Source organism: Echinops telfairi, unplaced genomic scaffold (genome assembly GCF_000313985.2).
Source record: "Echinops telfairi isolate 266 unplaced genomic scaffold, ASM31398v2 ScPeMD7_9;HRSCAF=40, whole genome shotgun sequence".
NCBI lineage: Eukaryota > Metazoa > Chordata > Mammalia > Afrosoricida > Tenrecidae > Echinops > Echinops telfairi.
This window is the reverse complement of record NW_022103906.1, coordinates 14,483,651-14,496,066: the sequence shown is the minus strand read 5'-3', so window position 1 is coordinate 14,496,066 and position 12,416 is coordinate 14,483,651. Positions and strand designations below refer to the sequence as shown.

The 12,416-nt window shown below is 44.4% G+C and overlaps 1 protein-coding gene across 4 annotated transcripts in view; it reads left to right on the top strand.

The window, feature by feature from the left end:
- The window catches only part of MSRA (methionine sulfoxide reductase A), a 569,740-nt gene that overhangs the window by 215,724 nt on the left and 341,600 nt on the right, over window positions 1–12,416 (top strand). For all 4 annotated transcript variants that reach the window (XM_004707633.2, XM_045286763.1, XM_045286765.1 and 1 more), the window contains exon 2: window positions 545–613. In XM_004707633.2, the coding sequence (XP_004707690.1) occupies window positions 545–613 (69 nt within the window). The remainder of the gene's footprint in view (window positions 1–544; window positions 614–12,416) is intronic.

Sequence of the window (12,416 nt, the reverse complement as noted above, 5' to 3'; positions counted from 1 at the left end):
AACCGTCACCGTCTAGGAAAATCCCAGGGGGTCTCTATGAATCAGCAATGACTTGATGGCATGAGCTTGGAGTTGGTTTTAACTTTACTTCTCACTTTAGATCCTGATTGGGTTAGTGTTCTGGTTTTCAGGCAATTTAAGGGTGAAACCACCCCAGAGAAGCCCAGAACTAGGGACCCCTTGCTCTCCAGAGGACAGCCTGGCTGCCTCGAGAGGACAGCGGGAAGCCCTGGCCTGCAGTCAGGGGCCTTCCTCCTGCAGGACTGCCACCATCGATGCTATACTCTGTCCAAGCTCGGCCCAGGCATACGCATTTGTAAACCAAAGTACTGAACTACAGTGATCTCTGTCTAGGGTTCTCTCTAACTGTGATATTGAGAAAAAAACAGTCGAAACTTTCTGCAGAGGCCAAGCATGGGTGTCGTTTATTGCTAAAAATGGGAAATAGATTCCTTGTCACATTTAATGACATGTGTTAGCATGTGTGTAGAACTTTACACTGAAACTTACATTTCTTTCTTTCTTTCCTTTTTTTCCTTTCTAGCCAAACATCATGTCAATGGCAACAGAACAGTCGAACCTTTCCCAGAGGGAACACAGATGGCTCTGTTTGGTAAGATATCAACTCTGAAAAAGAAACCCCAAATTGTATGCAGAGACTGGTGCCAAAATTCTTCATTTTTAGCAAGTATCCTCGGGGCTTGAAAATCTGGGCTCCTCTAGATATTTACAAGTCATTGCAGCCAAGAAAACTATTGAGTTCATAGTAGTTTCTGGGATGAGAAAGGCTTATTCTACACACTTGAGCTTTCTTCCTTTCTTTTTTCACCTCGAAAACCTGAATATCAAGCTGTCAACGTATTGTTTCTCAGGACTACACTGTGAGTTAACCTAATTTAGGGTCTGAGTTTTTCTTTGCCAGGGGGCTTCCCCACCCTCCCACCTACCTCTTGTCTTGCTATATGACCTTGTTCAAGGCTGCGATTCAGTTTTGAGTTGTCATTCTAGAAAAAAAATCAATCAGATTGAATGACTTTTTCACCTCCACCCTGACCTGAGTGTATTCCTTAAGAGAAAACGAGAACCCAGAATATTCAAAATAAACAGAAACCCAAATTCTTCAGCACACAATAGACAATTGTATGTTTGAGCAGAACCGCTCCTTTAAATTCCAAACTGTTTGGTGAGATCGTTTTCAATTCATGTTTTCTCACTTGCATATGGTGCCACCGAAACGTCCTTCAAAACATCCGGGCATCTGGTGTTTTTTTGCCAGCCTTCCTCTCTTCCTCTCCTCCCTTTCCTTCCTATTTCCCCTTTCATCCCAAAGTGCCCTGGGCTCTGCCCCTCTCAAGGATTGTCTCTGTCCTCAGAATTTTCAATTTTTTGCTTCTTATCCTTGCTTCCCCTTTGCCTATAGGACACAACTCAAGAACCCAAAATAACAAAACCCCATAAGACCTCACTGCCATGGAGTAGATGCTGACTCAAAGCAAGCAACCCTGTAAGACAGGGCAAAACGGCCCCTGTGAGTTTCTGAGATTAATTGCTGACTGGAGTGGAAAGCCCCATCCCTTTCTGCAGAGTGACTGGTGGTTTCTAATTGTTGACCTTGGGCATCAGAGCCCAATGTATGACCACTATGCAACCCGGGCTGGTGGGTCCTATAAAATGCTCCATGTCCTCCTCCAGAGCCCAATGTATGACCACTACGCAACCCGGGCTGGCGGGTCCTATAAAATGCTCCATGTCCTCCTCCAGCATCCATCCTATGCTGGGGTTGCTGGTAGTCTCTTATAAGGAATTTTGATACAAAGTTGCTTCAAAGCATTCCAGATCTGATATGTCCTTAATCCCAGAGATGAAGTCTTAGATGGGATGAAAATCAAACAAAATTGTTCACTACAAACAAAACAAAACAAACCCAACGGAACTCATGGCCATCAAATCAATTTTAACTCACAGCAACCCTAAAGGCCAGAATAGAACCACCTCTGTGAGTGTCTGAGCTGTAACTCTTCAGTGAAGCAGACAGTGGCTGAGGAGAGGCCCCATGCATAAGGTACTGTGGGTTTGGGAGAGAGACCCATGCTAGCTATCCCTAGAAGTAGAATCTTTGATGTAGTGGGGAAAAAATGTGAACTCAATCACTAAAGATTAGCAAGTAAGCATAAGTACTTACTCGTTGGGTAATCCAATCACTCACCAACCTGAAATATCAGTGAATAAACTCTGATGAATTTTTTTGGGGGGGTCACAGGTTTGGTTTATTTTTAATAACTTTACCAAAAATCCAAACTCGAGGTCTGATCTTTTTACTTGGGACAAGAAATTTCCCCTCTCTGAGCTTCAGATGGGATAAGCTCTCAGACATTCCCGATGGTGTCCTTTGCACCACTTACACATACAGGCTTGATGGAGCATCCCCAGAAAGCCCATTGTGAATGGCCAGCTGGTTTGGTTTTCAAAGAGATGAATCATGTACATACTTTCCACAATTAACAGTATAAGTCGTTGTGTGCTTTTGAGTCAATATCAACTCACAGTGGGCATATATCACAGGGTAGAACTGTTGCACTATGGGGCTTCCTCCCAAAGTTGTAAATCTTTACAGAAGCAGACCACCCCAGTTTCCTCCTGCAGAGTGGCTGGTGGATTTGAAATGCCAACCTTTTGACTAGAAGCTGAGAGCTTCACCATTGTGCTAGCAGGGCACCTTTAATGGTAGTGATAAACAGGCTGTAAAATAGCATCGCCGTTTGACATCCAAGCATCTCTTTTGGTTAAGTACATATAAGCATGTTATATTAATGTTTTCAAAACTGCGCTCACTTTATATGACTTGTCAGTGCTGTGTTAGTCCGGGTAGACTAGAGAAACAAATCCATAGAAATTCATGTGTGTATAAGAGAGAGTTTTATTTATTTATTTTAATTATCAGTAAATCTTCATTTCTTCTAAAATCCAGGTGAAACTCAGATATCCTAGTTAACCCCAGAACATCTTTTTTTTTTAAAAAGATGAACACATGTCAAATGTTTTACTTTATTAGGAAATCATTAAATTATTACAGCTACTTTGAAGGAGGATTTTAAAACCATGCATATATAGGCAATAGCAGATGTTGAAGTAAACTTACAAAGAGAAGCACAGCTGACCTGCTCAGACATGGCAATAGTCAATTGCACAATTCCTTTACAGTTTTATGAATAAGAACCATTTGTATTCTCATCCATTTTTTAAAATATCTTACAGTTTAAAAAAAATCATTTTATTGGGGGCTCGTACAACTCTTATCACAATCTATACATATATCCATTGTGTGTCAAGCCATTTGTACGTTTGTTGCCCTCATTATTCTCAAAACATTTGCTTTCTACTTGAGCCCTTGGTATCAGCTCCTCATTTTTTACCCTCCCTCTCGCTCCCCCCTCCCTCATGCACCCTTGATAATTTATAAATTATTATTTTGTCATATCTTACACTGCCCGACGTCTCCCTTCACCCACTTTTCTGTTGTCCGTCCCCCAGGGAGGAGGTTATATGTAGCGCCTTGTAATCAGTTCTCCCATTCCACCCCACCTTCCCTCCACCCTCCTGGTATTGCCATTCTCACCACTGGCCCTGAAGGGCTCATCTGCCCTGGATTCCCTGTGTTTCCAGTTCCTATCTGTACCAGTATACATCCTCTGGTCTAGCCAGATTTGTAAGGTAGAATTGGGATCATGATAGTGGGTGGGGAGGAAGCAATTAAGAACTAGAGGAAAGTTGTATGTTTCATCATTGTAATATTGCACCCTGACTGGTTCATCTCCTCCCCACAACCCTTCTGTAAGGGGATGTCCAGTTGCCTACAGATGGGCTTTGGGTCCCCACACCGCACTCCCCCCGATTCACAGTGATATGATTTTTTTTGTTCTTTGATGTCTGATACCTGATCCCTTCAACACCTCGTGAGCACACAGGCTAGTGTGCTTCTTCCATGTGGGCTTTGTTGCTTCTGAGCTAGATGGCCACTTGTTTACCTTCAAGCCTTTAAGACCCCAGACACTATATCTTTTCATAGCCAGGCACCATCAGCTTTCTTCACCACCTTTGCTTATGCACCCCATTTGTCTTCAGCAATCGTGTCAGGAAGGTGAGAATCATGGAATGCCAATTTAATAGATCAGAGTGTTCTTGCATTGAGGGAGTACTTGAGTGGAGGCCCAATGTCCATCTGCTACCTTAACACTAAACTATAAATATGAGCACATAGATCTATTTTCCCATCATCATATATAAATATATTTACATATGTACATGCCTATAATTAGGCCTCTATAAATGCCCTTTGCCTCCTAGTTCTTTCCTCTATTTCCTTTTACTTTCTTCTTGTCCCACTATCATGCTCAGCCTTCATTTGGGTTTCAGTAATTCCTCTCGGTTACATTGCCCTTGATCAAGCACTACCAGGCCTCTTACTCCTCCTCACTACTGATTTTGGATCACTTGTTGTTCCCTTGTCCCTGGGTTGGTTAACACTGTGTCCTTTCCCCCACCTCCCCCTCTCCCATGTCTCCCTGGAACCATCGGTCCTGTTGTTTTCTCCTCCAGATTGTTTATCCAGCATATCTTATCTAGATAGACCTGCAGAGATAATAATATGCACCAAAAACCAAGACAGAACCAAAAAAAGTGACAAAAGAAAACAAAACAACGACGACAACAACAACCAAAAAACCAATTGCAAAAGAAAAGAAAAGCCTGTAAATAGTTCAAGGTCTATTTGTTGACCTTTAGGAGTGTTTTCCAGTCAAGTCTGATGGGGTGTCATGTCCTGGCCCCAAAGTCTATTTTTGGTATTCCCTTGGGACTTCCTTGCTCTGTTCCCCTTGCTGTTCTGTTACACACCCTTAGTGTTTTGCCTCGGTGTGGTGGGGTCAGATCGGGCCCAGTTCCGACACTGTGTCTCTAGTGTTGTCCCCTGTAGGGCTACAGGTCAGTGAGGGATGTCGTGTCTCAAAGTGGGGCCGGCCATATGGTCCTCTTTGTGCATTGGCTGCTCTGAGGGGGGATATCATCCTTAAGGCCTGGTGGGCCAGGATGTGCTCCACTCTGTCTTCCTCTCCCTTCATTTGCCCCCATGTGCTCTGATCATACATGTCCCTCTCCCTGTGCTGTAGCTTCAGTGCTGGCCTCTGAAGTAAATTCTTCTGGGGAAAGGGGTAGCTGTCCACGTAGTAGAGATTGGGGCCAGCCCCTCAGACCTCTCTACTGGTTCCCTGATTCATGCCGGTATGTTGCATTCACATCTTGGAGCACCAGGTTGAAGTCAAGAGAGTTTTATATAAAGGGTAATTGTACATTAAGAAAGCATCTCAATCCAGGCCAGTCTAAACCCAGAAGTCTGATATTAGCCCATATGTCTGATACCAATCTATAAAGTCTTCTTCAGACTCATGAAACACATGCAATGACGCCAAGTGCAGGATGATCACAGGCCATTGGGTCGAAAATCTTTGGATCTAGTGGCATTGTAACATCTCAGCACTGACAGGGGTCTCCACATGGCTTCTCCAGCTTCCAGGGATGCTTCAGGGTAGGTCTATGTGGCATCTCCTCAGGGATGTCTCTCAGGGAGTCGGCAGAGAGAGAATGTGTCTCCTATCTCCAAGGAGGAAAATTACAGGAATTCCCAGAAATCTCAGGGGAAGGCCATGCCCACACAGAAGCCTCATTGGCTATAACCCAATTGACAGACTAGATTCCACCCCTTCACTCATAATCCTCAAATTGACACCAGATTATGTAACTACCACCAGTGGAATGAAGTAGTGGATGGTTGCTTGGAGGTATGTCTGAAACAACAATAATAACAACAACAAATTAAGCATGGTGCTTAGCTCATTTACCAAACTGAAAGAGCCAAGCCTGTTGCCATTGAATTGATTTGGGTTCATTTAGCCCCCATAGGATAGAGCAGAACTGCCCCACAGTGCTCCAAGCCTGTGATCTTTGTAGAAGCAGACAGCCCCGTCGCTCTCCTGCAGAGGGCTGGAGCAGGGGGTGGGGGTGGGGGGGGTGGAGGTGTGGGGTGGGGGAGGTGTTGGTTGATCACTGGTCTTTCCTTTAGCAGCTGGGTGCTTAACCACTGCACCCCAGCAGGCATCGAATCCTCCAGGCCTTTGTCAGGCTGGTGGTATGATTCCCTTCTCAGAACATCCCTATGGCTTATCCAAAACTCACCCAGAAAGTGGGCTGCTAACCTTCCATCGGGTCATCAGTTCTTCACCACTAGACATTCCACTCTGCGGGAGAAAGACAGGGCTTTCTACTTCCATGCAGATTTCCAGTTTCAGAAACCCACACGGGCAGTTCTACTCTGCCTTACAGGTGCACTATGAGCCATCGGAATGACTGCATGGCAGTATGTTTGGGCATTTGGCACTGCCCTGAGGTCTCTATCTTTTTTTTTTTTTTTAAATAATCATCTTATTAGGGGCTTATACAACTCATCACAATCTGTACATACGTCATTTGTGTCCAGCACATTAGTACATATTTTGACTTCATCATTCTCACAACACCCGCTTTCTACTTAAGCCCTTGGTGTCAGCTCCTCCTTTTCTCCCCTCCCTCGCTGCTCCCCCCTCCCCTGAACCCTTGATAATTTATAAATTATTATTATTTTATCATATCTTACCCCATCCAACATCTCCCTCACCCACTTCTCCGCTGTCCGTCCCCAAGGGAGGAGGCCACATATAGACCTTGTCATCTGTTCCCCCTTTCTCCCTCACCTTCCCTCCACCCTCCCGCTATCACCACTCTCTCCATTGGTCCTGGGGGGGTTCATCTGTCCTGGGTTCACTGTATTCCCAGTTCCTATCTGTGCCAGTGCACCTCCTCCGGTCCAGCCGGATATGTAAGGTAGAATTGGGATCATCGTAGTGGGGAGGAGGAAGCATTTAAGAACTAGAGGAAAATTGCATATTTCATCGTTACTACACTGCACTATGATTTGCTCCTCTCCTCCCTGAAGCTCTTCTGCAAGGGGATGCCCAATTTCCCCCGATAGGCCCTGGGTCCCCACTCTGCACTGCCCCTCATTCACAATGTTATGTTTTTTTTGTCTTTGATGCCTGATACCTGACCCCTTCTATCTTTTCATGCTGTCACCTGACTCTCTTTCCAGCATGGCCCGAATCAGCCCTGGAAGAGCCCTGCAGATCCAGACATGCCTTTTCATTGGGTCCAGACTGGTTTAAAAAAAATTACTGTTGAGTCAATTCCAACTCACATTAGCCCATAAAGGACAGTCAGAATTTCCTCTCAGGTTTCCAAGATTGTAATATTTATGGCAGCAAACTGCCACATCTTTCTTCTGTGGAGAGGCTGGTGGGTTCGAACTGCCTCCCTTTTGATGAGAACTGAATGCTTCACCACTGTGCCACCTGGGTTCCTTGGATCCAGGCACAAAGTGCACAGTTTCCGGCCACGCCACTTTAGGACATGGATGTGTGGACTTCCGTGCATATCCAGAGTGTGCGCAAGAACTCTTGATCTGAAGGTTTACTGGGAAAATAAGCCAACATCTATTAGACCCAGTTTTCCCTTCTTGTGTTCAGTAGCCTGCATGAATGTATAGGAGGGGAGCTTCCAAAAGTCCATGGACAACTAGAATGAAAAGAGAATGGCGTTTTCCCAGGAACGTTGTAAATCCCAGTGGTCAGAGCAAGCCTTACATCTACTGGACTGTAAGTGAAATGAAGCAACAAGGACACTTTGCATTTGTCTAAACACGTTGTTCAACTTTGGAGACCTGAATATTTTATGCCAAAATAGTTACCGCCCATTTTGATTGTTGCATAACCCTTTGAATACCTTACAAAATGATTTCTAAATAAGACCTCTTAAATTCAGTCCACTCTGAAAGTGACAACTGTCCTTAGGATTTTCAAATGTATAAGGCAAGGAAGGATAGAGTGGGGACACGGGCACATTCTATTGTGCAAAATGCATGCCTGCGGATCTGGGGTGGAGGAGGATATCAGGATGATTTCTTAAAAACTATTTCTGGCATCCAATCTTCACAGATTATTTTTCATTTAAAAGGCACATCTCCCACCCCCAGATTTTTCTTTTGTGGTCTATTGGCTGGCTCTTTCTTGTTGTGTTTTGTTTTTCTGTGACCACAGCTCATGAGCTGCTTTGTTGTTCTTTCTGTCCTCTGTCCTTTAGGGCAAGGCTAATGAAGGTCATGGGCACTGTCTCCCAGGGGCTGCTCCTCTCTGAGTGCGAGGTTCTCTTTCAAGTCAGTGGGAGCCCCTTTCACACAGGCTGACAATGCGGAACTGGACATTTCGCAGTCACTGAACATCTTTGTTGCTGGCGGCTAAGAGTGCACTATGGATACCATCCCTTTAATCCTTACAAAAGCTGTGTGAAGTGGGTATTATTGTGCTTTTTGATAGGCAGAGAAACTGAGGCACCCAAAGATGAAAGAAATTTGGTCAAGTGGAGGGAAGTCTTTCTCAGGTACGAGGACAGCTGCATTACATTTGCCAACACGCTGTGCCTGTATTAGCAGGGCTTCTTGCTGCTCTCAACGTCGTAATGAGAGTGGCATTCATGACAGTGAGCCCCCTGTCCACTGTGGTTCTCAAGCCTGGAGCAGCCATTTGTTGTATTACCAGGAATCCATAGTCAGAAAGAGTTAGCATGAAAAAAGAGAGGAGAACACATGAATTGAGAAAGGTGGGAAGTAGGGGCAGGGTTTCATGCTTAATTTGTGAACATTTGTAGTACATTAAAAAAAAAAGAAACGTAATTTTTAAGATTTTTAAAGTACAGTCATTAGCCATATAATTTGTCACCCAAACTGATACACTTTTGAAAGTGAAAGGGGTGCTATTAGAAATAATACTGAGATCATGAAGTGTAGGAATGGAGGGTCCCAGGTCCCTGGGATTCGATGTCATCCTCTCTTGAGAGTGTATATTATAAATTATTACATCAATTTATATGATGCATTGAGTAAAACTGGAATTGAAAAGCGATGTGCTTAGATATATGAAATGAAGCAAGGGAATGAAAAAATATAGTACAGTAGACTTATGTGTCTACTTACAGTAGACTTATGTGTAATGTAGCATATTAAACCAAACCAAACCAAACCCAAACCCACTGCCACGGAGTAGGTGCTGACTGCTGCTGACCCTGCAGGACAGGGTAGAACTGGGAGTTTCTGAGCCGGTCGCTCTTAGCAGGACCAGGAAGCTCCGCCTCTCTCCTGTGGAATGGCCGGTGATTTGGGGCTGCTGACCTCGCTGTTAGCAGCCTAACTCATAGCCATTACGCCACCGGGGTGCCTTACGTGGCATATAGCTCGCGCCCAAAGTATGATTATATTCCTTCCGGGTTACTTCAAATTAAAAGTTAATTTATAGTTATAAAACCTGGCTCCGATGATTGCTATAAGAGATAGGGAATTCATCAAGGAGAGACAGGGACTTGATCTGACTATACTTTGGGGCTGGGCTGTTGTGCTTATGCTATTCAATGATGCGGAGTAGTGAACTCCTCATCCATAGTAGTAGTCAAACAATAGAGCAGTTATTCCCAGCTAGGTAGAAAGTAGGAGTAAATGGTCTTTACCATTAGGTCCTCTCAGTTAATGAGAATTTACTTTGCTTCAGAGCGTTAAGCTTTTTAGTTACCTCTACCTCTGAATGATTGTAGCATCCTTTGGAAACCCACATCAGAACAGTTTGCAGAGAAGAATAATCTCTGGTGAGAAACCCTACTGCTCGGACACGGATACCAAGCAACAGCAGCACAGGCGCCTTAGCGTATCATTTGAGCTGCCGTGGGGTTTTTGGCTGGAAATAGCCTGACAGTAATGGCTGTGAGATCTCAGATGACTCCCAAATACGTTCTCTGTATCATTTCTCCCACATCTCTTTAAAACCAGAGGGATCAAAAACCAACCCTAGACAGTATGAAAGAGTGCTGATGATCTCGTTACCCATCTCTGTTTGCAGCCAAGGTGCCAGGAATTCACTAGACCTTTTCTCAAGCAGCTGTGTGGATGGACTGATCATAAAACAGAGGTCTGGCAGCGGCTGTCAGAGGGCCCCAGACTCACCCTCTGTGGGATGCACCTTCGGCATCCCAGAGGGGCATGAGATCAGTAGCTGTAAGATGAACCAATCACAAGAAATTTTCCCCTGACTTGAATTGTAGGTGATTTTTGAAACAGCCACAGTTATTTGTCTGCTAGCCAAGAAAACAGCATTGAAAACAGCAGGCAATATGTCAGACTTCAAAAGAAAATATATTGGTGTCTCATTGGCCCGAATCCAACATTATGTTGGTAAATAATCGAATCCCGGTGTGGCATATTTCTTCCTGATCCTTGACTGAAAACTATTGAAGATCATTCAGTGAGCTGTGGTGTGGCAGTCACTCATTCCAGGAAAAAGGCCAGAAAGAATGACAGAAAGAAATGTGTTTATAATTAACTAAACAATCTAAATTCACAAGACTGTTAGAACAGCAGGCTGCTAACTGGTGCATGCTTCTTAAATGGTGAGGCGCTTAGGGAAAGGGAAAAATAGGCTTTTCTCCCGTGGTAATTTGAAGAACCTTTCAGGGACAACCATTGGCATTTGGAGACATATTTGAAGTCACCATTTATTGTATGTATTATTTTCATGTGTTTGTGGTCCTCAGTTTTCAGTTTTGGGGATGGGCATGGCGAACAGGATGCAATAAAGTCAGATAATATAGGGAAGGGCTCCTTTAAAATCTGTGTTAAAAATCCCATTTTGGTTTTGCCTGGGGTCATGGTGCTGACCCTAGACCTGACTAGAGTAGGTATGGAGTCAGCAGATACCTGTGGGTGGAGAGGGTGAGGAGGGACTATAGTGAGGGCAGATGGTTAATCGCTCAGCTCCTAAAGAAGGGGCTGGTAGTTGCAGTCCACCTAGAAGCATCTTGGGAAAATTTCCTGAAGGTCACCCTGCAAAAAACTAGCCTTTGAAAACCCAATAATTCTACTCTAATACACATGGCATTTCCGTGAGTGAGAATTGACTCCAGCTAGAATTTTGATATTTTCAGTGCATGAAGAATGGAACTGAATTAATTGTTATTGTTGTTGTTGAGTGTTGTTGAGTTGATTCTGATGCAGCAACCTGACCTACAAACTGGAACAGCCCGAGGTCTTGCACCATCTTCACAACCATTGCTGTGTCTGAGCCCATTGTTGCAGCCACTGTGTCACTCCATCTTGTTGAGGGGCTTCCTTTATTTCATGATCCATATGTCCCTCTCCAGAGACTACTTGGTCCATTTTGATGGCATGACCAGAGCATGTGACACAAATTCTTGCCACCCTTGCTTTAAGAAACGTTTTGGCTGTATGTCTTCAACGACGGGCTTGCTTGTTTGTTCTTCTGGCAGTCCATGGTACTTTCAAAACTCTTTGTCAACACCTGAATTCAGGTGCATCGGTTCTTCTTTGGTCTTCCTTATTCATTATCCATATGCATGTGAAAGAACCCATTATAGAAAGAATTAAATGAAATACTGTCAGTAAGGTAATATGTCACTTGTTTAGAGGTCATCAGCCTCGACCATGTGGACTGCAAGAAAGAACCAGAAAACTAGTTGTCCCTCAAAACCGTTGTGGAGAAGTCCATTGAGGTAGCTCGTTTATTGAGCCAACCTGGCCGATAAACTCATGTGGGGTTCACTGAAGGGCAGAGAGATAAATGGCTCGGTGAGGCTCACCTTTCTAGTTCCAGGGTCTCTTGCTTGCTCATGGTCGGACCAGGGTGCAGCTGCCTTAGCAGTTCCCTGCTTCAGCTGGCAAGGCTCACTTCCTGCAAGACATCCCTGAGGAGAAGCCACATGGACCTACCCCGATGCAGCCCTGGGCGCGGAGCAGCCATGTGGAGACCCCTGCCAGCGCTGAGATGCTTACACATTCACTGACTCGGCTTTCCTCCAGCAGTCGGCATCATTGCGTCTGTTTTGTGAGATGGAGGAGGACTTTGTGGATTGGTGTTGGACATATGGGTTAATGTTGGACTTGTGGGCTTGGGCAGCATTGGGTTGGGATGTTTTCTTGATGCACACTTAATCTTTATATAAAACTCTTTTTTTTTTTTAAGCATTTTATTAGGGGCTCATACAACTGTTATCGCAATCCATACATACATCAATTGTGTAAAGCGCATTTGTACATCATTCTCAAAACATTTTCTCTCCACTTAACCCCCCAACATTAGGTCCTCATTTTTCCCCTCCCTCCCCACTCACTCCCCCCTCCCTCATGAGCCCTTGATAGTTTATAAATTGGAATTTTGTCATATCTTTCCCTGTCCGACGTTTCCCTTCATCAAACTCTTTCTTATACATGAATTTCT